Here is a 27112-nt window from a genome sequence, read left to right on the forward strand (position 1 = left end):
TTAACTGATTGCACTGCCCAGGCGCCCCAGGGATTCTGATTTTTTAGTGGGGTAACTACCCTCAGCATCCTGACCTTCCATCCTTAATTTCTTTTGATGTTTCAAATAGAGAAGTGGTCTTATTGGCAGTTTGTCTATTTTGCTTCTAGTGACATCATGTTCCATTAACTATCTCCATAAATCTGAGTCAGGACCCTTTGACTGCCACTCTGACTTTGCTGGTCTGTATGGTAATTGTGTCCCTCTGGCTTTTAACAGTTAAGTACCAGGGTCTGGGTTCCTTTGTTTTAAGCTCCTGCCATCACCATTGCTATCAGTGGGGTTAGTTTTGTTAACAACCTCTCCTGTGCAGGAGACCAGCTATTAAACTTCCTAATGACACTGGAGCCCATCTCACCAGCACATTCTTTATGGCATCCTCCTGGCCATTCCAAGGAACATAATAATTTGATGGGTTTTCTGACCTACTTCAGCATGCCTACTTCCCTGAACCTTTGATTCCTTCCTCCACTGTCTGCCATTGTAGTTTTGGTGTTGGTACTTAGCATGGGCCATCACATTTCCAGTTTTAGCAACCTTCCTGGTGGTAAGTTCACATCATATCCTGAGGTTTTTGCCAGGGTGGTAAATCCCATATTTCCAGAGAGTAGTAGATAACCTCTTCCTTGTCGGTCTTATGTTCTGATCCTCATGTTCAGGCATCCTCAGAATTCAGTCACTGTTTTACTCCCCTGGCCCCTGCCATACATGCTTTGCTAAGTCTTGCAACTACCTTTGGTTATAATTCCTTTCTGATCTATCAGAAATAGCACTTGTGGGCTCGGTTATGTTGTGACTTACACTAGCCAGGAGGTGGCAGATCCTGAGGGGGGCATTGTTTTACTGAGCAAGATGTGGAGACCTCTGCATTATTTTCAAGTGAGAGGTGAATGCTGGTTCTTGTGGGGAGGTTGGGCCACTTTTGTAGTCTCAGGAGGTTACGGTGTATTTGGACATTTGAGATTTTGGAAGGGACATTAATCCAGTTATCTCCCTCCCATGTATTAGGGTCTCATTTTTTCCCCAATCAGGGACCTGACCTTGGCATAACATACCTCTCTTGGCTGAGCATTAACCTTCAGAGCTGGCCTATTCTGATTAACTCCTGCCACGGGTCTTCAGCTTTTTCTGTCCTGCTGCCACAGAGTAGAGTTTACCAATAAGGCTTGTGGCTTTCATATTTGACTTTCAACTGACTGTTAATTCACTCTTCGTTTTTTGTTATTACTGAGTTTAGCAATAGTCATTCAATTCAGTTGTCATTATAGTTATTGTTTTCCCTTTGCTGGTCAAATGCCTGATACATTCAGTCAGCTAGAGCATTCCCTTCCACAGATAGACCACCACTGTTTACCACTGGTGAAAGTTTAAGAATTGGACCAGCACCTTTTACCAGGGATTATCTGTGTTAGACCTACCACCAGCAGTGGGGTCCTCACTGCCATCTAGGCTGTGAGGAATTCAGCTCCAAAACCCTTTCATACTCCCAGTTTTCTCAGGTCACTCCGACACCAGCTGTTGGTAGGTTGTGTTCTCTGAAAAGCAGACTCTGAATTGGGAGTTTAGTATTCATTCAGACTGTTTATTAGGGAATGCCCTTGGGATCAAAACCACCAAAGAGATAGGAAGTGAGATTGGGCAGATTGATCCTTGTCTTAATTAAGGGTAAAGGAGATTGGGTATCTATACTCAGTCAAATTTCTTTCAAAACATTGTTTTATTTTCATACTTGAACATCCTAAACTTAAAACTTACTGCATTTGAAATAACTCGTACTTTCTTTAGGCAAAATCAATTCTTTCTAAGATATCATGGATACCCTTTCTCAGATGTTTATGTGAGTTTTGTCAGGTGTCTGGGGCGGGGTATGTGTTTTTACATAAGAACTATCCTTTTTCCTTACACTGTAGTAGATTCAAGATGGGGGCTGGAAAGGTAACTTACTTGAGTAAACTGAGAATAATATATTTTAAAATGAAAATTAGGGGCATCTGGGTGGTTCAGTTGTTTAAGCATCAACTTCAGCTCAGGTCATGATCTTGTGGTTCGTGAGTTTGAGCCCTGCATTGGTCTCCACGCTGATCATGCAGAGCCTACTTCGGATTCTCTCTCCCTGTCTCCACCCCTCCCCCACTTGTGCGCGCACTCACGCGCACTGTGTCTCTGTCTCTGTGTCTCTCAAAATGAATAAATAAACTTAAGTTAGCCTTAAATGTTTTATGATATTTTTATACTATATATCTGTATCTCAGCTGTCTTAAAATAAACCCCAGTTGGTAATGTTCTCACTTAATACATTATACATTTCTATAATGTTCCAGCCTTAGTGTTTATTTTATTTTGAGAGAGAGAGAGTGCATGTGCGTGCATGTGGGCACAGAAAAGAGGCAGAGAAAGAAAATTCCAAGCAGCCTCCGTGCTCTCAGTGCAGAGCCTGACGCCAGCGGGGCTCAATCCCACCAACTAACTGTGAGATCATGACTGAGCCAAAATCAAGAATTGGACGCTTAACTGACTGAGCCACCAAGGCACTCCTATAATGTTCCACTTTTAAACTATAACCACTGTTACTGAATTGGGTGTTAAAAAAAAAAAAAAAAACATAAAAGGTGGTGGGTTTTATGTTTTAAAGTATATCATTTACCTTTTTCTCTCTTTAGAAACTATACCTCACCTCCCTAAACTGGTTAATAGTGGCATGGAAGATCCATTTGGTGAGTATCACTTAACATTTTTCTTAGTAAATGATATTTGTGTTTTATCCTCACCTCCATTAAACCTCTGTAAATTGATTTTTTTCATGTTCAGTATGCTGCTCTGTAGCTTAATGGCTCTCAGGCTTTTTGGTCTCAGGATCCCTTTATACTGTAAATATAATTGAAGGCCCAAGAGAGCTTTGTTGGCATGACTTATATTTATTGATATTTACTATGTTATATTTATTGATATTTACTATGTTACTGTGAAATATGTTACTGTTGATATTTACTATGTTATACAAATTTTTAAAATATTGTTTCATTTATAATAGCTTTAATAAATTCATAAGCTTCATAAATAACATTGTTAATGAAAAATAACTCCCAAAACAAGGGGGAAAAAAAAGCAACAAGGGAGGGATTGTTTTACTTTTTTTGCGAGTCTCTTTAATGTCTGACTTAGAAGACAACTGGATTCACATAGCTGCTCCTATAGTCTGTTCTGTATCACATACCATGTAGTCTCTGGAAAATTGACTATACAGTTGAGAGATTATGAGAGTGAAAAGGCAAATAACATCTTTGTCTTATTTTTAAAAAATAATTCTAACCTTGCTATTTAGGGGTCCCCAGTGTTTCCTACATTGTACTTTGAGACCTGCTGATCTAGAATGCTACTTACTTCAAATAAAACAAAGAACCATTTGGCAAGTTAAAATAAGAAGTTTAAAATTCTCAATCTTGAACACTTAGGAACTTATGAATTCTTCTGCTTGGTTGGAAGTTTAGTTCTGCTACTATTTCCAAACAAGTGTGCTTTGAAGTTCTTCATTAGTACTTGGCCAGTGAAAGATACCATGGAAGTAATCATAATGGCAAGGATGTTCACTATTTCTAGTGAAGTTTGTAGGTATGTGATATTTTATCTAACAACAGCATGGTTAAGGGAATGTAAATCTAGATACACAAGGGTTTAGTATCTACCTTTCTGACTAAAAAGTAAGTTACTGTTTTCCTATTGATTCTAATTTCAAAGAGAGATATAGTCTAGGGTATCCATCCCTTCCTCCCCCCAAATCATATTACAGATTAGGAAGACTAGTTAGGAAGAACTTAACATTTAAAATAGGAGTTTAAAATATGCAAAAAAAAAGGGACCAGAGACTGTTTTCCTTAGACTGTTAACCTTAGCATGCTGGAGTAAGATTTTGATTCAGGCATTTTGTGATTCTTTGCTAAATGTGAAGAAATCTGAATCTCCTCTTATGCCAATGTAACTTGAAGTATAAGAAAAATATTACCAACTTTATATTCTACTCATGCCCAGTTACCCTAGATGACTGAGATCAGCGCTTGGGCTACTGGTACAAGTAATGAGTAGTTCAGGTTAATAGCTATTGTCTTGCTTTGAGAATTTTGCAAGATCCAAATTTCTTCTGCTTTAAAAAAAAATTTTTTTTAATGTTTATTTATTTTTGAGAGAGAGAGAGAGACAGAGTGTGAGCGGAGGAGGGGCAGAGAGAGAGAAAGACACAGAATCTGAAAAGAGGCCCCAAGCTCTGAGCTGTCAGCACAGAGCTGGATGCGGGGCTCGAACTCACAAGCGGTGAGATCATGACCTGAGCCGAAGTCGGACGCTTAACCGACTGAGCCACCCAGGTGCCCCTCTTCTCTCCTTTTAATGTCCGTGACTGCTTTTTTAGGACCTTGGCCCCCTGAAGGGCTCTTACATCAAGTTCATCAACATAATCCTTAGTATGAACACTAGAGGGCAGTCAGTACTTTAGTGATAAATTTGTAGTTTTATTATTAAGTTAATTCTGGTGGGGATTCCTTATGAACGGTTTAGTAAATCTAGTTGATTTTGGTTGCTTGGTGACAAATCGTATAGAACATGTACATGTGACAAACTAGAGTAACTTTTGACAACTCCAAGAATGTTTACTGGAAACAGTTTTTCTCTATAACCCCCTTACCTCACCTAACTTAAGCATAACTTAAATGTAATCGCATCTAATTAATGTGCTTTTGATCACCAACATGAGAAAAAGGAAGGTGGTGTTCTGTGCTAGTGAGATTTTTCCTCTTCTACTTTAAATCTTGGAATCATAACCTGATTAGCATTTATATTCATAATGTGGATTCTAAAGAAAAATGGAATTTTCTTATTTGCTTACAAAACATACATATGATAATGTTTGCTGGGTTATGATCTGCTCCGTGCCATTTGGCAAAGAAAAGAATTCTGAATGTAAAATAAGTGTGTTTCGAAGATGATAGAGTCCTTATAAGATAGGGTGAGAATTTTGTGATAATTAGGTTAGCTAACAGTTATACAAATGCAATGAAAAAGAATTATTTGTTGTATTCTGAAAACAAAAGTGAGGGATGTTGACCCATCAAGTTACAGTGAGCAGACCTAACGCCTCTGGGACCTTCCCTACGTGGACAGATATTTACACATTTCATTATATAATATTTTAAAATCACCTTTGTTAATACTATCACTGGTCTCACTGTAAAAGTCTTAAATATTGAGAAGTTGTCACACTCACTCTGGATATGTCTTCCAAAATTACCATTCTCTTTTGAAAGCCTGACTTATATCACTGGCAACAAGTACTGTCAGTTTTCTTTGTAGTGATAGGCTCACTTTCATTCAATTTTGAGACAATACCTGTCAAATATCTAAGCTTGAATAATATAGTTTGTCATTCAACCCTTCAAGTAAAAATGGTATTTTATGGAAAAAGAGAAGAAAGAAAGAAAAATACCTGGCTAGTTCAGCTGGCAACTCATTCACACAAGTGCTTTTCCTAAAGGTAACTGTTGTACGTAAGTATATGTTTTAAGCGTACTTCCCATTTCCTCATACAGAATAATAGAAGGATATGTACTGAAGGATTTAGTTTTTATTAAAACTAATAACTTTTACTGCTTTATCAAAGACATTCTTAAAATTGACATTGTTCTTCAATTGCAGTAATGTAGTGGTGAAGACCATGAGTTCTATTAACAGTTTGGTGCCACTGCCTTGATTTGTGTTAAGGTATCAGCAGTTTTGCTCACCATTGTTTTTGTACCATCAGGATAAGTGTCAACACCAGAAAAAGGCAAATAATCCTTTAGTATTACTAAGTCTATAGCTGTACCTCTTAGACTGCTGGAAGGATTTCAGGGATCCCCAGGCATCAATGGACCATCCTTTCTTCAGTTTCCTGAGGCTTAAGGAGTCTATTCTATGGAAGAAAAGCAACTTTGGGCAAAGTCAAGACTTGTCCTGGAGGTTGTACTGGGCAGGGCTCCAGTGTGGACCTAGTCTTGGACAGGTGGCAGAAAGACGGTCAGAGGGAGTGGGCAGCTCTGATTTCTTCTAAGTTGACCATGACCCACCTACAGCTTTCAGGACTTGGTTAAAGAACACTTCTCTGGGATGAAACGAGTGTTCTGAGCTCGTTAGGCAGCCAAGTATTTTGAGTAGAAATTCATCAGCATTTAGTCAAGATAAACTGAGATATTGTCAAGATAAACGTTGTTATACTGTATTAGTCAAGATAAACGTTCTTTTATTGAAAGAGGATAAATTGCAGCAGAGATCGTGGTGCTGACAACCTTCAGTCTGTCTCTTGAGTCATACTGTTTCAATCTGGGCAGATGTCTCTCTAGGTGTGGTACACAGCTGTCATCCTGGGTAACCCTGCTCACTTGGGGACTCTGCTTCTCTCCTGTGTTGGCCTTTGTTTAGTAAACCCCATGTCTTCTTCTTTCTTGATTGCCAGTTGCTTCTCAATGCTTGGCTTCCTAGAATAGTTTCCTGATTTTCACCTCTTTTTCCTTTAGTTCTGCCTCCTAGAAGACTTCTTCATCTTTACCTTCAATTAAAATTTTCTTCTCTACTATTATGTTTTGATTTTCTAGGAGATCTTTTTTTTTTATTCGTGGAATGTTTCTTTCATAGTATTTTTGTTTGTTTGTTTCAACAAATTTTCTTTGCCTTGCATAGTTTCTTTTCCCCTAAAGTTCCTTTTCTCTCTTGGTTTTTATGTTAGAGTTTTCCTCTGATGTCTCATAATAATTAGCTGTCTGCTTCTGATTAAGAGTGGGAAGCTTTAAATTAGAAGCTTTAAACACATAGGCTGATTACCTTTGGGCCTTTCTGTAGGGTGAGCTTCTTGTCCCTCTTGTTGAGGAAAATCCCCACACCAGTAGGAGAAGAGTCTTCCTGTCACTGACTAGATTTCCAGATGGTAAGGGGTGAGGGGGATTGGGCAGGGCAGAGGGGTTTGCTCCATTCAGCATTGTTGTGCACATGGTCACCTAATTCCCCTCAGGTTTTAGTACTGTCTTCCCATTGTCAACTGCCTTTTGTGTCCTCAGTTCAAAAACCAGTTGTTTAATCTCTTCCAAGAAGCACACCTCTTGAGGGGCACCCGGGTGGCTCAGTCGGTTGAGCATCCGACCTCAGCTCAGGTCATAATCTCAGTCTGTGAGTTCAAGCCCTGCGTCAGGCTCTATACTGACAGCTCAGAGCCTGGAGCCTGCTTCGGATTCTGTGTCTCCTTCTCTCTCTCTGCCCCTCCCATGCTCATGCTCTGTCTCTCTCTCTCTCTCTCAAAAATAAATAAACATTAAAAAAAAATTTTTTTTAAAAAGAAACAGACCTCTTGAATTCTGCCAGTGTTTGTGTGGGAACAGACATTCAAAGTCATGGAATGGGGAAGGTGATAAAGGAATCAAACAGCTTTTACCCTGATTCTCTTTATTTTATTTCTTTCCCTTTCACCTCCAGTTTCAAAGGGACCTGGTAGAATTCAATGAAAGTATTATTATTGTATATTAATAATTTTTACTGGGGGGGGGGGTAATGGCTACACTGTACATTCAGTGCGAGAGGAAGGAAGGGTCCAAAAAAGATGTGTATACAGTTTATGCTATGTGATATCTCGTCCCCTACTGCTTTTAAAAATGTCTCATTACTGTTTTTGCTTTCTTTCTTTCTCTCTTACCATCTGTTCATGGGTTACCAGCCACTCTCCCCATAGCATGCCAAAAGAAAAGGGATTGAAACTCTGTCATATGAAGCTCCTAAAGGTTTTTTTAGGTAGGAGAGGATCTGTATACTAAATTGCCTTCCCCAAATCTTCTGACATTATTAAGTTTCTGTCTACCCTTTCTTATATAGAAGTAAACACAATTTGTTGAAAATATTTCTTTTGGTATGTGCTTGATGAAATAATTATTTAATGAGATAGGTTGTTAGTATGAACCCTAAGTTTGAAATTGGTTGCAAAGGCTTTATTCATATGCATGGTATTCTGGGAACAGTTTTACAAGGTAATATCTGTTTTAGATTAAAATTTGTATCACATTGGGAATATGAGGAGCAGTGTGTTGAAGTAGAACAAAAACTATATCTAAACAAATAAAATTAATTTATTTTCTCCTCTTCTGTATCTGAATTTATAAAATAACTATTATGTTATAAAGGGATTTTTCCTAGCTATTCAAGGACATTTGTTAAGGAGTCATGCTCACAGCTAATGCACTTAACTTCAAGGTTCATGGGAAAACAGGTTGCTTGGCTGGCTGGGTCAGTGGAGTATGTGACTCTTGATTTTGGGGTTGTAAGTTCAAACCCCACACTGGGTGTAAAGATTGCTAAAGTAAAAAATAAATAAAATCTTGGGGCACCTGGGTGGCTCGGTTGGTTAAGTGTCTGACTTCAGCTCAGGTCATGATCTTGTGGTTTGTGAGTTCGAGCCTGGCATCAGACTCTGCACTGACATCTCAGAGCCTGGAGCCTGCTTATGATTCTGGGTCTCCCTCTGTCTCTTTCTCTGTCCTTCCCCCCACTTGTGCTTTCTATCAAAAGTAAATAACTAAAATAATAATAAATAAATAAAATCTTAAAAAAAAATAGGTCTTCTGGTTGGCTCAGTCAGTTAAGCCTCCGACTCAATCTCAGCTCAGTTCTTGATCTTGAGGTCGTGAGTTCAAGCCCTGTGTTGGGCTCCATGCTAGGGGTGAAGCCTACTTAAAAAAAAAAAAAAAAAATCACCAAAGTTCATGGGAAAACATTTTTGTGATGCTGTCCTGTCGTTACCACTTGAAGCTCTAAATGTGTTAATAACACATACCCTCCTCCCTCCTCCTTAAGAATGAAGACCAAAATATGAACTTAATTAGTTTTGAGATCCTTAGGGAGTAGGAGATGGATTCCTTTGGAATTAAACTATGCCAAAAATGATATTAGTTCTATTTTTTTTTCTGTAGTTTTGAATAGAAAATTTAAAAAGCATTATTATAAATATATATTAAATATCTTCCTTTTCTGATAGGACTGTAAACTTAAGGAGAGCAAGATCTTTCTGTTGTTCCACTACCCAAGAGTAAGCACACAATACATATTTGTATTTCTTATAGTGATTTTAAATTTTCTGCATAAAGTAGAATAACCAATTATCAGGGAAATAGCACAAAACGCCAGCTTCTGTAAACTTTAATAGCACTGATATCATGTAATTATTTTTTTTTCTGTCTGTACCACAAAAAGATGAGCCATAGTGGAAATGCAAGCCTGAAAAGTAGTAATGCTGACATTCTGGACTATTTCCCATATACTTTCTCTACTTTTCAACCCTTCTGACTACTCCGTGGTCCCTACATCATAACAGGTGTGATGAGTTGACTAAATGTGAAGACTGATTTCCATCTGAATTTACTTCTGCATACTGAGCCCTTATCAATGTGCAATGAACATAGCATAGGCCATGAGTATAAAAATTCAGGGATGCCAGGGTGGCTCAGTGGATTGAGCTTCTGACTCTTGATTTCGGCTTAGGTCATGATCCCAGGGTCATGGGATTTAGCCCTGCATTTTGCTCTGTGCTGAGAGTAGAGCCTACTTAAGATTCTTTCTCTTTCCAGGGCATCTGGGTGGCTCAGTCAGTTGAGCATCTGACTTTGGCTCAGGTCATGATCTCATGGTCCGTGAGTTCGAGCCCCCCCATCAGACTCTGTGCTGACAGCTCAGAGCCTGGAACCTGTTTCAGATTGTGTCTCCCTCTCTCTCTGCTCCTCCCCTGCTTGCACTCTCTCTCTCAAAAATAAACATTTAAAAAAAATTTTTTTTTAATTCTCTCTCTTTCTCCTCCCCTGCCTCTCCCCTGTGCTAGCACACTCTCTCATATAAAAAATAATTAAAATTAAAATTAAAAGGAAATAATAGGAGAGAAGGATGGCTTTCACTTACCATTTTGTATCTTACTGTATGGTTTGCGTCTTTTAACTATGTACCGATATTACTTTTATTTTTTTTTTTTTTAAGATTTGAGAGTGAGAGAGTGTGTGAGTGGGGAAATGGCAGAGAGAGAGAGAGAGAGAGAGAGAGAGAGAGAGAGGAAGAGAATCCCAAGCAGTCTCCACACTAATAGTGTAGAACCTGATATAGAGCTCCAGCTCACAAATCATGAGATCATGACCTGAGTCGAAATTGAGAGTTGAATGCTTGACCAAGTGAGCCGCCCAGGTGCCCCTGTATTACTTTTATTTTTCAAAACATAAACAAGGATTTTATCTGCATTGTAATTTTAAGGACATTTTTGTTTCTTCTTTATATTTCTCAGTGTTAAAGTATATAAGACTAATTTTTTAAATATTTATTTATTTACTTATTTATTTAGAAGGAGCCTGCACATGCACACAAGCAGGGAAGGGATAGAAAGAGAGGGAGAGAGAGAATCCCAAGCGGACTGTGCACTGATAGTGCAGAGCTTGACTCTGGCTGGGCTCGATCTCACAAATCGTGAGATCATGATCTGAACCAAAATCATAAGTCGGATGCTTAACTGACTCAGCCACCCAGGCACCCCTATAAAACTAATTTCTTAAAGGAGATTAAAGATAGTAGAAAGGTTTTGTTAATGGGGATTAAATACTATAATGGTCATTTTACATGCACAGTTTAACTGTTGTGCCTAAAATAACCATGTTAACAATGTGGCCTTTTAAAATACAAGACATTTTATTCTTCTCATGAACTAGATTCAGCCTATCCTATCAAACTCCAGCACCATTGACTTGGTCCTCATCCATTCATTTGTTCAGTAAATACTGAGCAAAATCAGCGAGGCAGCATGTCCTAACAATTAAGCCCTTGGCTTTGGAATCAGACAAACTTGAGTTCAGATCCCAGTTCTGCCATTTCTTGGCTATGTCCTTTGGCAATACAGTTACCCTTTGATCTTTAATTTATCTGTAAAATAAGAATATGGATTTTGCCTTTTCCACAAAGTTGCTATAAGAATTAAATGAATTAGGAGCACCTGGGTGGTTCAGTCGGTTAAGTGTCTGACTTTGGCTCAGGTCATGATCTCACAGTTCCTGGGTTCAAGCCCCACATCGGGCTCTGTGCTGACAGTACAGAGCCATCTTAGGCTTCTCTCTCCCTCTCAAGATAATTAAATATACTTAAAAAACTAAAATTATTAGGGGCGCCTGGGTGGCTCAGTCGGTTAAACGTCCAACTTCGGCTCAGGTCATGATCTCGCGGTCTGTGAGTTCGAGCCCCGCGTCGGGCTCTGTGCTGACAGCTCAGAGCCTGGAGCCTGTTTCGGATTCTGTGTCTCCCTCTCTCTGACCCTCCCCCATTCATGCTCTGTCTCTCTCTGTCTCAAAAATAAATAAATGTTTAAAGAAAAAAACACTAAAATTATTAAATGAAATAATGCTTGTAATGTTTGTAACATGATGCCAAACACATAGTAAATATGTAATAGCTGTAATATCTAAGCCACTAAGGGTATAAACGTGAATAAGACATGATCCCTGGTTTTTTTTGTTTTTAAAGTAATCTCTACTCCCAATGTGGGGCTCAAACTCATGACCCAGTATCAAGAGTCACATGCTCTTCCAGCTGAGCCAACCAAGCACCCCTGGTCCCTGTTCTTACGGAGCTTTCAGTCTGGGTTAAGCAGTTACAAGGTGCTGCTTAGGATTCCCCCCCCCCCCCGCCCCCAGACTTCTTTCTTTAACTTATGTCTGGTTAATTGAGATATAATTTACATACAATAAAATTTACCCTTTTTAGGTATATATATATTCCTGTGTTTTTGAAAAACATGTAGGTTGGTATAACCACTACCACAATCAGGATATAGAGTATTTCACCACAGAACTTCCTTGTGCACCTTTTTAAAAAACGTTTATTGGGGTGCCTGGGTGGCTCAGTCGGTTGAGCATCCGACTTCAGCTCAGGTCACAATCTCACGGTTTGTGAGTTCGAACCCCGCGTCAGGCTCTGGGCTGATGGCTCAGAGCCTGGAGCCTGCTTCCGATTCTGTGTCTCCCTCTCTCTCTGCCCCTCCCCCATTCATGCTCTGTCTCTCTCTGTCTCAAAAATAAGTAAACATTAAAAAAAATTTAAAAAAAAACAAGCAACGTTTATTTATTTTTGAGAGAGTGTATGCGTTGGGGAGGGGCAGAGAGAGCAAGAGAGAAACCCAAGCAGCCTCTGTGCTGTCCACACAGACTCCAATGCGGGGTTCGAACCCAGGAACCATGAGATCGGGACCTGAGCCAGCAGTTGGCTGCTTAACTGCGCCAACCAGCTGCCCCTCCCTGCTTACCTTTTTAAATAATCTCAATCTCGTCCCTCCACTCTTAGCCCTTGGCAACCACTTAGATCTGAATTCTGTCCCTTTTTCCATAATGTTATATAAACAGAATTGTATGACACATAGCCTTTTCTGTTTTTTTTTCCACTTAGCATAATGCTGTTGAGATTCATACATGCTATCAAGTATATCAGTAGTTCATTCCTTTCATACCTTTTCCGGAGTGTCATATATTTGGATTCATTGCCTTTTAAGATTTACTTTTTTCACTCAGTGATATGCATTTAAGGTTCCTCCATGTCTTTTCATAGTCTGATAGCTCCTTTCTTTTTAGCGCTGTATACTATTCCATTGTTTGACCGTACCACAGTTTATCCATTCATCTACTGAAGGGCCTCTTGGTTGCTTCCAAGTTATGGCAGTTATGAATAAAGCTGCTATAAACGTGTGTGAAGTTCCTGTGTGGACATACATTTTCAGTTATTTAGGTAGATGCCAAGGAGTACAGTTTTTGGAACATACAGTAAAAGTATGTTTAGTTTTGTAAGAAACTGCCAGATTGTGTTCCAAAGTGGCTGTCCTAGTTTGCATTCCCACCAGCAGTGAATGAGCCTTCCTGTTGCCCCACGTCCTCACCATCCTTTAGTGTTGTCCATGTTTTGGATTTTGGTAATTCTAATAGTGGTTTCTCATTATGGCTTTAATATGCAGTTCCCTCAAGACTGAGTAACTTGTCATGTGTTTATGTGCCATCCATATCTTTGGTGAATTATCTATTAAGATTTTTCCCTCTTTTTAAAAATTGACTTATTAATGAGTTGGAAGAATTCTTTACATGGTTCACATGCAAGTTCTTTACGATATATGTGTGATACATGTGTTTTCTCCCAGCCTGTGGCTTGTCTGATTAGCAAGTTTTTAATTTGATGAAATCCAGTTTTTTTCTTTTATGGTTAATGCTCTTTGTCTTCTAAGAAATCTTTGCTTAACCCAGTGTCACAGAGATTTCTCTGTTTTTTCTTCCAGATGGCTTACAGTTCTAGGTTTTCCATTTAGGCCAGTGACTCTTTTTGAATTAATTTTTGGATATGGTACAAAGCTGAAATGTTCTCTGTTGTCTGCTAAATTACTTTAGCACTTTTGTTGAATACCTGATAACTTGAGCAATTTTCTAGAAAAATATAATTTACCAAAGTGATTGAAGATATAAAAATCCCATATAGACTAATAGTCATGTAAGTAATGTTAAAATGTGTCTAAGCTCAGTGGGTTTAATGGTAATTTCATTCATAGTGTGAAGAAACAAATAATTATAATGCTGTATCAACCACAGGAGAACAGAAAAAAAGATAGAAAAATACACCCATCTATTATAAAGTTAACAAGATCTTGATAACTTGATACTTGATAACTAAAAGCTGACAAAGATAGTACAAAAATAAAAGTGGCATTTCTCTCATCTCAGTGTATATAGTTATAGAGATTTTATAAATTTTTTTTTTAAGGTTTTATTTATTTTTGAGACAGAGAGAGACAGAGCATGAACGGGGGAGGGGCAGAGAGAGAGGGAGACACAGAATCGGAAGCAGGCTCCAGGCTCTGAGCCATCAGCCCAGAGCCCGACGCAGGGCTCGAACTCACGGACTGTGAGATCGTGACCCGAGCTGAAGTCGGACACTCAACCGACTGAGCCACCCAGGCGCCCCTATAGTTATAGAGATTTTATATAAAGTACTTGCAGATTAAATCCAACAAATGATTATTGCATTTTTTTCTGATTACAAAAACCACACATATTTCTTCCAGAAAAACTAGAAAATACAAAGTGACATAAAGAAAAAACTTTTATGCCCAGTGATAACTACTGATCTATTGATACCATTCTGATGTATCTGCTTCCATGATCTTTTCCAGAATTACCTGTATCATTATACATTTTTAGCAAACTGACTTAGAACTGCTTTTTTTCCCATTTGATATGTCACATCTCTCAGTATATTAAAGGAATATGATCAAGAGGATTTCTTTTAGGATCTAAAGATATTGAGGAATCTATAAATAATAACATATTAGTACATCAGAAAACAGGAGGAAAATGATATGCTCATTCTGGAGATGACAAAAAATTTTTATTTTATTTTTTTAATTTTTATTTTTTTAAAGGATTTTTTTTAAGTTTATTTATTTTGGTGGGGGAGACAGAGTGAGTGTGAGTGGGAGAGGCAGAGAGAGAGGGAGAGAATCTCAAGCAGGCTCCGCATGGTCAGTGTCAAACCCGACTTGGGGCTCCAACCCATGATCTGAGCCAAAATCAGGAATTGGACGCTTAACTGACTGAGCCACCCAGGTGTTCTGATGACAAATTTTTTTTTATAAAATTCAACTATTCCAGCTAAAAACTTATATTAAGAATCTGATGATTTATTTTTAAATGAAAAGCACCTACACATTCCTACTAAATTGATTTAAAAATTGGTAACATTAAGACACATTTTATAAAAGTTAGATACAATTTCTTTTGCCCACCTCTGCCGCTCAGTGACAACCCACAGCATGAATGTTGTATATATCCTTTTAGTTCTTTTTTTTTCTATTGCAGTATGTTTACATACAGCTTAAACATAATAAAGAATGACTCTCTGGGGCGCCTGGTTGGCTCATTGGTTAAGCTCTGACGTCTGCTCACGTCATGCAGAGCTCCTTCAGATCTTCTGTCTCCCTCTCTCTCTGCCTTACCTCTGCTTGTGCTCTCTCCCTCTCTCTTTCTCAAAAATAAATAAATATTAAAAAAAAAAATGGCTCTCTGAATACCACCCTTACCAGTGAGATATTGAAGAAATGTCCACTAGAATAAGAACAAGACAGGAATGCCCACTGTTACCTTATTTAACATTATTTTGGGAGTTCTTAGTGTAGTAAGGCAAACACTAATCAGAAGTTCCAATAATGAAAAAGTTAATTATATATTTGTTGACCAATAATATTTCCTCTTCATAAAAATACTCCCAAGAGAATCAACTGAAAAAGAGTTCAGTAAAATGGCTGACTAAATGCAAAATAATTGTTCAAAAATGAATCGTTTTAAATGTACATATAATAAATTATGCCAAAAGACTAAAGGAATTAAAAGCCCTTTACTTGCACAACCCAAATTATGAGATACCTAGGAATGATTGTAACAAGAAGTCCATAAGCTCTATGATACAACTGGAAATTTGCTATAGAGGAGAGAATAGAGGCATTGTGTCAAGCAATGGGAAAATTAGTGCCATGTATTACTAAATTTACTGTATAGATTTAATGCAGTTCTAATAATTGAAGTTAATTTATTTTTAAATTTTTTTAATGTTTTTTTATTTTTGAGAGAGAGAGAGAGAGAGACAGAGCATGAACTGGGGAAGGGCACAGAGAGAGGGAGACACAGAATCTGAAGTAGGCTCCAGGCTCTGAGCTGGTAGCACAGAGCCCGACCTAGGGCTCAAACCCATGAACCACAAGATCATGAAGTTGGACGCTTAACCAACTGAGCCACCCAGGTGCCCCAATTAAAGTTAATTTAATTTATATTTGCTTTTGGTATTTGACAAAGTGTATAAAATATAAGTTAGAAAAAAAGTTAAGTAATTAACTGCCCCTTTTTTGTTGATTTATGACGCTATTGCAGCAAGCTAAGGTTTGTAAGATCTCAAGTATATTTTTGGACTGTGCATTCTGTTCTATTGAACCACCTGTCGATTTTTACACCATTTGTACATTGTTTGTTATTATTATCTTTTCTTAAGTAGGCTTCATGGCCCAGCGCAGAGCCCAGCACGGGGCTTGAACTCATGACCCTGAGATCAAGACCTGCGCTGAGATCAAAAGTTGGACACTTAACCTTAAGACTGAGCCACCCATGCACCTCCTTATTATTATTATAGTTTTATATTTTAAGGTCTAAAACAATACCCTTCATTATTCTACTTTTTCAAACTTTTCTTGGTTATTTACCTAGAGAAATAACTCTGATAAAGAACAATGCACACAGCACAGTGTTTATGGCATATTCCCATTTAAAAGTGTATAATTTTTATTAAACAAAAAAGTCTTTTAAAGTTTTTGAAATTTTTATGTTTTTCTATTAAGTGATAAGTAAATATCTTTAATTTTAAAAATGTTTCCTCAGCTTTGTTTCAAATTCACATTATGGTCAATGGGATTTAAAAGTTGATAATGAGACTAGTATAAATATTTTCCATTAGGCAGGAAACCATTAATTTCAAAACAACATCAGTGGTTATCTTCTTGTGCCTGTTCAGAGTTCTGTCATGTTAAAAATGACCTTTTGTGGAGCGCCTGGCTGGCTCAGTCATTAAAGCATGTGACTCTTAATCTTGGTCGTGAGTTTGAGCCTCACATTGGAGGCAGAGTTTACTTTAAAGAAATGACCTTTCATGGTAGAGCTTTGCCTTGACTCAAAAGACACCGTTTTTACAAGATTATTATTTGAAACATCAGTGGAGTCCAGAATACGTGTGTGCACGCACACACACACACACACACACACACCCATAATGGAAGGTTTCATTAAAAGAAGGTGATAGCAGTATAATAATGGATTATTTGTGAAATGGTGCTGATGGTCTTCAGTTCCTTATTGAAAATTGTTTTGGTTTTTCCTCATCAAATCAGTGTTTTTCTGTTGGTAGCCAGAATGACATTAGGTCAAACTGTAGTCTGTAGCTACAGCTTTCCTTTTTTTCCACTGCATAAAAAGATTAAATACTACAAAAAAAAAAAAAAAAAAAACAATAATAATAACTGCATTTCTCTTGACTATTTAAATATTTTTAAATTTCTTTTGATGATTCTTTATCTTCTGTTTTTCTTCTTTGATCTCCCCCCAGATAATTTAAATGCTATAAAACAGGTGGGTCTGGCTGCTTTATTTTGTCCATTTTCTCCCAGAGGTCAGTCTTTCCCCTTTTCAGCTTAGAGCTCAATAATCAAAGGGCTTGAATAGCAAGAACCCTTAAGAATCATGTCTTAACTAATGAAAGAAAGAAGTGGCACTCAGGTGGAGCTTTGCCAGTACTAAAGGTGTGTGCTTGTTTAGTTCTGGTTTTAATCTCATAGTACATCCAAGGCCAATGGCTTAACGTTGGTTACAATGAAGTTCAGGTAGTTTTGCTTGATAATTTATTTTCGTACTCAGTGTATACTCACTCCAACCAAAAGGTGAAAAGGTGGATGAAGATGATTGGCTGGCAGACTGATTCATTAATTCATTCAATAAATTTTGTTGGTACACTGCCCTAGTTGCCATGAAGGGAGAAAATAAGATACAGTTTCAGCTCTCAAAGAGGAAATTAAGAACTGTCAATGTGAGGCAGAGTGAATAAATGTTTTTATACATATGAAAAGAGTTGCATTATTGGAATTTCATGCCGTGTTATTGAGCATGACTTGTACTTATGGAAATTATTAAAACCAAATTTGCTTGTATAGATACATATTTCCTTTCTTATCTCTGCATTCTTTGAACAGCTTAGTGGTGATTTCTTTAAGGAGAGTTTTTTTATTGTATTTGTCTTGTATCAAGAGAATTTGGAGAACATGGGGAAATAGGAAAATCTAGGGGCTTCCTAATTACCTAATAACCTTAAAGATACAGACACACAGTATATGATGATGAAACATACTGTTTTATATGGCTAATAATGCCCCCGGTGTGGGTTAAAGGTGCTTCTCATGAAACACTGGGGCTGGGGTATTTTTGTTATAGGTTTAGTTTGAGGAGTGGTAGAAATGTCTCTGACCCAAATAGCCAACCTCTCTTGATTTTAGACCTTTCATTCATTTTCTAAGAATTTCCTTTATTTATTTTTTTTAACTTTAAAAACAAATTTTTTTTTAACGTTTATTTATTTTTGAGACAGAGAGAGACAGAGCATGAACAGGGGAGGGGCAGAGAGAGAGGGAGACACAGAATCTGAAACAGGCTCCAGGCTGTGAGCTGTCAGCACAGAGCCCGACGCGGGGCTCGAACTCACGGACCGTGAGATCATGACCTGAGCCAAAGTTGGATGCTTAACCGACCGAGCCACCCAGGCGCCCCTAAGAATTTCCTTTAAAGATTGGTTTTATGATAGGAAGCATCATTCTTGGTGATGGTCATACTGGAAATTCAGGGATGGGCTAAGAGAACAACTATTTTTTTAATTTTAACATTGTCATTTTGGACAATTTGTATAACTGCTCTGTGCCTGAATTTTACTTTTGTTACAGTAATACCTCCAACAGTGTTTCTAAGGTTAAAAATAAGTTGTGTGAATTCAACTGATATTTAGGTATACAGTATATTAGTAGGAGTAGAGATTCACGTCCAGAGTACTTAGATATGAGCCCCAATTTTGCCATTTGTCGGCTTTGACCTCACTGGACAAGTTTACCCCTGTGTGACTCATCTGTTAAGTAGGATAATAAATGGAATCCTTTTGATGTCCTTGTTGTGAGAATTAGATTAACACATGTAGAACACTTAGAATAGTCCCTGGAGTTATAGGCTCAGTTAGTGTTAGCTTATTCATAGAAAACGAGGGGAAAGAATGCATGGGAAATTGAACTTAGTTTATTCTTTCTAAGATTTAGCTCTTTTTCATCAGCTCTTTTGTTAAAGATGTTCATATGTAACAAAATAGATATTTAGTATTATTTTATCTCTTGTGTTCTGATTTTTCTGGTAGAAACGTTATCATTTAATGAAATGATTGGGAAACAAGAATTTCCAAAAATTGGGAAACAAGAATGAAGGGGAGAAAAGAAATCACCTTTGAGTGATTAAAAACTGGTGGTGCTAGTTTAATCCTCGTAACCGTTTCTCCTAGAAACTAGAAGAAAAGCAGAGCTGGGTTTTTTTTCAATCACTTTTTTTATAAATCTAAAACCAACTGTAATTCAAAGATTGTGTTGCTGTAAGCATAGATGGCAGTGAATTTGTAATAACATTTAATCTGTAGCTTTCAAGATAATCTCAATTATGCCTGTCTTTTTCTTTCCTTTTTGTCATGAAATTGTTAAGTGACTTATTCTAAGTTCATTACCTACCAGCCTAGCACTTTCCCCAACTTAAATACTTCATAACCTGAAAAGGATATTTGCAGTCTAGTGAAAGATCCTGTTCTCCCTTTGCCTGTCTCCATTGTTTTCAAATATTTATTGAATGCCTACTATGTGCTGAGCAGTATGTTACTTGCTGAGGATATATGTAGGAGAGACAAGTAAGTAAATAGATAATTAGAACAAAAGTGATGTGTACCCCTGTATGTAGAGGTATACTCAGGGTGACTTGGGAGCACAGAAGAGGTATACCTGGTTCAGTCTTAAGTGTCAAAAGGTAGATGTTCAAAGGCAGCTTCAAGGAGGAAGTGACACATAAACGAATTTGAAGGAGCAGGACTTAGCCAGATGAGGGGATGTGGGGAGGGAGACGACTTTCCAGGTAGCTAGAACAGCAGATGCCTCAGTAGATAGACCCGGGAGAGCACGTCATAGTTCAGGAACTCCACGAGGTGCAGCAGGACTGAAGACTAGTCCCAGAACTGAAGACAAGTAAGTACGGGAGAGGAGGTAGAGAAGAGGCTCGTTAGAAAGGTAGGCTTAGATCAGGGCTTGAAAGATGTTTTTTGTGAGCCGTGAAGAACACTGTTAAATTTGTGCTGTTGTAAACATCACTGTGGCCCCACTGTTGAGGATAGATTAAAGAGGAATCAAACTGGAAGCAGGAAGGAGTAAACTATTACTGCCCCAGGCACACAGAGGAGGATGTCAAAACTGAAAGCTATACTCCACAAACAGACTATGTCAGACTGGGGAGATTTGTAAAATTGTTTAAAGATACAGAAGACTTTTTGCCCCAAGTGAATGAATCTCAGAAGAGTTCTTTCAGCCCTTTATCTTTTTTATTTTCCTTCACTACAACTCAGCACAACAAACTGGTTGTCAGCTCCTCCCTGGATTTTAGGACAGGTGGTATCCTGAAGGCCCTTGGTGCATAGGCCCGGCAACCAGATGAGTGTTAGTACAGTGTTTAACACCTAACTGGATACTGTGTAATTTCGGGCTTTTTCAGTAAAAGAAATTATTTTTAGGCTGAAAACACAGTAATCAAATTTGCATCTTGAAAGATTTTATTTGGTGATTACATTTTTACAGCCTCATCAGTACGAATAAGGATTATCTTTTCCAAAAAGTTAGACTAGAATTAGGCTAGTTGCTTTAGTACAGACAGGTGAGCAAAATCACACAATTGTCCGTATTTTTTCTGACGTCACCAGATTGTTGTCCTAAAGTGTTAATGTGTTTCACTGTTCCTTTTTTTTTTTTTCCTAATGACAGACGGGGAGCAGGGGAGAGGGGCAGAGGGTAAGAGAGAGGATCTTAAGTGGACCCCATGTTCAGCACGGAGCCCAATGCAGGGCTCAATCCATGACCCTGGGATCATGACCTGAGCCAAAATCACCAGTCGGATGCTTAACCGACTGATCCACCCAAGTACCCCTTTTTATTTTGAAGATTATATTTTTAAGTAATCTCCACACCCAACACGGGGCTTGAACTCACAACCCCAAGACCAAGAGTTGCATGCTCTACTGACTGAGTCAGCCAGGTGCCCCATGTTACTTTTTTTTTTTTTTTAATTTTATTTTTTATTTTTAAAAATTTGTATCCAAATTAGTTAGCATATAGTGCAACAGTTATTTCAGGAGTAGATTCCTTAGTGCCCCTTACCCATTTAGCCCATCCCCCCTCCCACAACCCCTCCAGTAACCCTCAGTTTGTTCTCCATATTTATGAGTCTCTTCTGTTTTGATCCCCTCCCTGTTTTTATATTCTTTTTGTTTCCCTTCCCTTATGTTCATCTGTTTTGTCTCTTAAAGTCCTCATATGAGTCAAATCATGATTTTTGTCTTTCTCTAATTTCACTTAGCATAACACCCTCCAGTTCCATCCACGTAGTCGCAAATGGCAAGATTTCATTCTTTTTGATTGCTGAGTATATATACACACACACAATAGAGTATTATGTGTATAGAGTGTATATATATATATATATATATATACACACAGAGTGTGTGTGTGTGTATATATATATATATATACACACACACACACACACACACACACACACACACCACATTTATCCATTCATCCATCGATGGACATTTGGGCTCTTTTCATACTTTGGCTATTGTTGATAGTGCTGCTATAAACATGGGGGTGCATGTGTCCTTTCGAAACAGCACACCCGTGTCCCGTGGATAAATGCCTAGTAGTGCAATTGCTGGTTCGTAGGGTAGTTCTATTTTTAGGTTTTTGAGGAACCTCCATACTGTTTTCCAGAGTGGCTGCACCAGCTTGCATTCCCACCATGTTACTTTTTTTAAAACAAGATTTAGAAGGACAGTTTTGTATAATCCAGAACATAATGTTTCTTTGAATTTGAATTTAGAAATTATATGCATAGCTTTTTTTTTTTTTTTTTTTTTTTTTGCCCCTGTGCTTCATCTCCCAGAATTTGTGATTGTGAAAGATTGAGGGTTTTGAGGGAAGAGAATGCTACAAAAGAGGTGGATACTTCATACATGGAAATCAAAGAATAAAGTTCATTTGAGTTAATAGCTGGAGTAAGTTTTATAGAAACACCACTGATATAATCATCCTTGGTTCCTATTACAGGAATTACTGTTGACTCATGGGGTAACCAGGTGTTCATTACTCAGAATTTTTATTTAGTAGACGACAAACCCTTTATTCTCCTACACGTTTTAAAAAAGAATGTTTAAGGAGATTCCTTGTTAGACATTTTTGAATAACTACTACAAACATTGTAGCTATTATCTGACATTGATTGTATTCTTACTGAATATGTGGCTCAGAATATTCCTTGGTAATGTTTAGATTTCTTTCTCACTTAAAGGGTTGAGGGCCAGATGAGTTAGAGTTATGAAAGAGAAGGAAGGAAGGAGAGAACTGGCAGTGGCTAATAGTCACCTCTGAGTCATCAGCAGTGAATGCCACTTTACTGGGGAACATTTAACTCGTTTCAAAACCCTGGGATGGGCAGCCCTTTGATTTCTGACTGGTTAGTTTCTACACATCATTGATACCTTGTGGTTTCTTAACAGAGGCCACTAGGGACTTAGTTTTTGTGAATATCATGTTTTATAAAGTACTTTTTTTCTTAAAACTCCTCAGTCACTTTCACTGTAACTCATAAAATCTATCTTCAGCGCATGAAAAAGTACTGTTTGGAGAAATAGAAATAATAAATGGATGGCCAATAAGATAGAGGTTGTTAATTTTCTTTAAAAAATTTTTTTTATTTTCTTTATTTCTGAGAGGCAGAGAGAGACAGAGCGCGTGTGGGGGAGGGGCAGAGAGAGAGGGAGACACAGAATCCGAAGCAGGCTCCCCGGCTCTGAGCTGTCAGCACAGAGCCCGATGAGGGGCCCGAACTCAGGAACCGTGAGATCATGACCTGAGCCGAAGTCAGTCGCTCAACCGGCTGAGCCACCCAGGTGCCCCGAGGTTGTTAATTTTCAATTGATAACAAATGGATATAATTCTTAGTAAATCTTTAAAATAAAGCCATTCTTGGGATGCCTGGATGGCTCAGTCAGTTAAGCATCCAACTCTTGATTTTGGCTCAGGTCATGATCTCACAGTTCATGGGATTGAGCCCTGCGTTGGGCTCTGTGCCAACAGCAGGAAACCTGCTTGGCATTCTCTCTCTCTCTCTCTCTCTCTCTCTCTCTCTCTCTCTCTGACCCTCTCCGCCCCTCTCCTGCTTGTATGTGTGCTCACTCTCAAAATAAGTAAATATTTTAAAAAATTTTTAAATCATTCCCCTTCCTTAAACTTTGAATTAGTATTAATAGTCAAAGACTTTAACTGAGTATTACTAGAAAAAGAAGTAGTAATTCAGTTACTAAAGGAAGAGTGTTATGGGCACCTGGGTGGCTCAGTCGGTTGAGTGTCTGACTTTGGCTCACGTCATGATCTCACGGTTTGTGGGTTCGAGCCCTGCGTCAGGCTCTGTGCTGACAGCTCAGAGCTTGGAGCCTGCTTCAGATTGTATCTCCCTCTCTCTCTGCTCCTCCCCCACTCATGCTTTTTCTCTCTCGCTTTCTCAAAAATAAAATAAACATTAAAAAAAAGAGAGTGTTAATAGCTTAGTAGTTAGTGCTGTATAAAAAGAAACTTTTTTTTTTTTCTTAAACTTGTCAGGGTTCCCTCATAGTATAGTGCCTTTAGTAGGTTAGTGCCTTGGAAGATAGACACCACACACTGAAAGGTACAGTTAGTGCTGTTTTGTTATTACTAAAAGACTTTAGTGGACTTGAAAAAGCCTTCAGGTGCATTATGTCCAATAGAACTTCCTGCAGTGATGGAAATGTTCTGTATCTGCACCATCCATCGTGGTAGCCATGTGTGGCTATTGGGCATCTGAAATTTGGCCAGTACAAATGAAAAACTGAATTGCAAATTGTATATAATATAAACAGATTGAATATAAATTCAAATAATCATATGCAGCTAGTGACCATAGTATTAGACAGTCCATCTGTAGATATTTGAGAACTGAATAGCATATTTGATAACTGTTAGTTCAGTGACCAATCATTAAAATATACTCCAGAGTAAGCAGTATTCATTTGTAGTACCTTTGAAAGTGTCACCTTTTATTTTGCTTCTCTTAGAACTGATGGAACTATAGTATAGGCATACCTCAGAGATACTGTGGGTTCAGTTCCAGACCACTGCAGTAAAGCAGATTTTGCAATAAAGCAAGCCAAGTGAATGTTTGCCAGTGCATGTAAAAGTTATGTTTATACTATATTGCAGTTTACTAAGTGCACAGTAGCATTATGTTTTAAAAAATCCATGTACACACCTTATTTTAAAAATACTTAAAAAAAATACAATTACAAGTAAAACCTTGCATTGTAACAGAGTAACTTGTTCTCTGAGTGTTCCATGAAATGAACAAACATTTCTAATAAATTTTAACTTGATAAACAAGCAATGTCTTGCAATACGAGTAGTATGTGGTGCCAAATGTCCCATGATCACCATTTAGCCAATGGTTCTTCTCTCTTTCTCCTTCTCTATGTGTCTCTCTCTTCCTCGCTGTGGGATTGTGGGTGATCGTCTCCCATGCTCGGATGCTCTGTCTCAGGCCGCAGTGTTTGGCAGAAATCAGTGATTTTTCAGAACGTTGGAAGGTGCCCACACTGCCACTAGTATACTTTTTTGTCACTTCAAAGCACCTATAGACAGACCTTTGCTTTTTCATACAAGAGTAAGCTTAGGAATGCTTTGCTTCATTCTAGGTCAGGCTGCCTGCAGATATAGACCCTTTCCTCTGCTGCCTTATTGCCAGTTACATTAAATACAGTAGATGACAAGTTTATTAATACTGTACTGTAATCAACATCCGTTAGTGATAATGAAAGTGGTCCTACACCATAATCCTCCTCTCTCTTCTCTCTCTCACACCAGCCATGAAGGCTTTCAAAGGTAAGTGTAGGTTAACTTGTTTATTTTTCTTTATATTTTGTATTTTCTTTATTATTTTCTATTATGTTACAATATTGTGATCATTTTTATATGAATATTTTTGGGTTGTGGAACAAATCATCCGAGTTTCCATTATTTCTTATGGAGAAATTCACTTTGATACACAGGTGCTTTGGATTATAAGCATGTTGCCAGAATGAACTATGCTCACAAACTAAGGTTTTACTGTACTTTACTTCTGGAGCACCTGGGTGGCTCAGTCAGAAGAGCATGTGATTCTTGATCTCAGGGTCATGAGGCCAAGCTCCACGCTGAATGTAGAGCTTACTTAAGAAAAATACTTGATTACTAAAAAAACACTAACCATCATCTGAGCTTTCAGTGAGTTGTAATCTTTTTGCTGATAAGAGGGTCTGGCCTTGATGTTGATGGCTGCTGACTGATCAGGGTGGTGGGTGCTGAAGGCTGGGGCAAGTTCTTAATATAAGACAATGATGTTTGACACATCGGTTGACTTTTCCTTTCAGCATCATAACATGTGGTGCTGTTTGATAACATATTTTACCCACAGCAGAACTCCTTTCAAAATTAGGGTCAATCTGGGGCTCCTGAGTGGCTCAGTCGGTTTAAGTGTCCAACTTCAGCTCAGGTCATGATCTCACAGTTCATGAATTTGAGCCCTTCATTGGGCTCTCTTCTGTCAGGGCAGAGCCTGCTTTGGATCCTCTGTCTCCCTCTCCCTCTGTCTGTCTGCCTGTCCGTCTCTCTCTCTCAAAAATAAATAAGCCTTAAAAAATAATTCAAGTCAGTGCGCCTGGGTGGTTCAGTCAGTTGGGCGTCCGACCTCGGCTCAGGTCATGATCTCACAGCTTGTGGGTTTGAGCCCCACATTGGGCTCTGTGCTGACAGCTCAGAGCCTGGAGCTTGCTTCGGATTCTGTGTCCCTTTCTCACTCTGCCCCTCACCCGCTCATGTTCTGTCTCTCTCTCTCTCTCTCTCTCTTAAGAATAAATAAAACATTAAAATATAATAATAATAATAATAATTCAAGTCAATCCTCTCAAACCTTGCTGCTTTATCAACTAAGTTTATTTGATATTTTAAATCCCTTGTTGTCATTTCAACATTCTTCGCAGCATCTTCACCAGGAGGAGATTCCATCTCAAGCACTCTCCTTGCTCATCCATAAGAAGCAACTCTTCATCTGTTCAAGTTGTATCATGGGATCACAGCCATTCAGTCCCATCTTCAGGCTCCACTTCTCGTTCTAGTTCTCTTGCTGTCTCCACCCCATCTGCAGGTACTTCTTCCATTGAAGTCTTGAACACCCCCCCACACACACAGTCATCCATGTGGGAATCAGCTTCTTCCAAACACCCAGAAATGTTGATATTTTGACCTCTCCTCATGAATCACAAGTGTTCTTAATGGCATGCAGTTTGGTGGATCCTTTACTTTCCTAAAGATTTTCAATTTACTTTGCCCAGATCCATCAGAGGAATTGCTATCTATGACAGCTACAGCTGTGCAAAATTAATTCCTTAAATAATAAGACTTGAAGGTCAAAATTACCCCTTGAGGGATGCCTGGATGGCTCAGTCAATTAAGCGTCTGACTCTTGATTTCAACTCACAGTCACAATCTCACAGTTCATGAGTTTGAGCCCTGCATCAGGCTCTGTACCACCAGTGCAGATTCTCAAGAGACTCTTGGGATTCTCTCTCTCTGCCCCTCCCCTGCTCTCTCTTGCTCTCTCTCAAAATAATAAATAAACTTACAAAAAATTACTCCTTGATCCATGGAATGGCTATTGTGTTAGCAGGCGTGAAAACAAAATTAGTCTCACTGTACATCTCCATCTGAGCTCTTGGGTGACCCGGTGCATTGTCACTGAGCAGTAGGAATCTTTCTTTCTGGGCAGTAGGTCTCAAGAGTGGCTTAAAAAATTTAGTAAACCATATTATAAACCGATGTGCTGTCATCTGTTCCATTTGTAGAGTACAGGCACAGTAGATTTAGCATAGTCCTTAAAGGCCCTAGGATTTTGGTATGGTCAGTGAGCATTGGCTTCTACTTAAAGTCACCATCTCTATTAGCCCTTGACAAGAGAGTCAGCCTGTCCTTTGAAGTTTTGAAGCCAGCATTGATTTTTTCCTAACTATGAAATTCCTAGACGGAATCTTCTATTTTAAAGCTGTT

General features: G+C 38.4%; 1 protein-coding gene across 7 annotated transcripts in view; it reads left to right on the forward strand.

Moving 5' to 3' along the window:
• Positions 1–27112, forward strand: part of PHACTR4 (phosphatase and actin regulator 4) — a 100220-nt gene that overhangs the window by 23164 nt on the left and 49944 nt on the right. For 6 of the 7 annotated variants that reach the window (XM_042995988.1, XM_042995984.1, XM_042995987.1 and 3 more), the window contains one exon: positions 2700–2753. Coding sequence is in view for 5 of the 7 variants with exons in the window: in XM_042995984.1 (XP_042851918.1) it covers positions 2738–2753 (16 nt within the window). In the remaining 2 variants the exon portion in view is untranslated. Of the gene's footprint in view, positions 1–2699; positions 2754–26054; positions 26214–27112 lie in introns of those variants that run through there. The other variant, XM_042995989.1, reaches the window with a different exon arrangement.

Source organism: Panthera tigris, chromosome C1 (genome assembly GCF_018350195.1).
Source record: "Panthera tigris isolate Pti1 chromosome C1, P.tigris_Pti1_mat1.1, whole genome shotgun sequence".
NCBI lineage: Eukaryota > Metazoa > Chordata > Mammalia > Carnivora > Felidae > Panthera > Panthera tigris.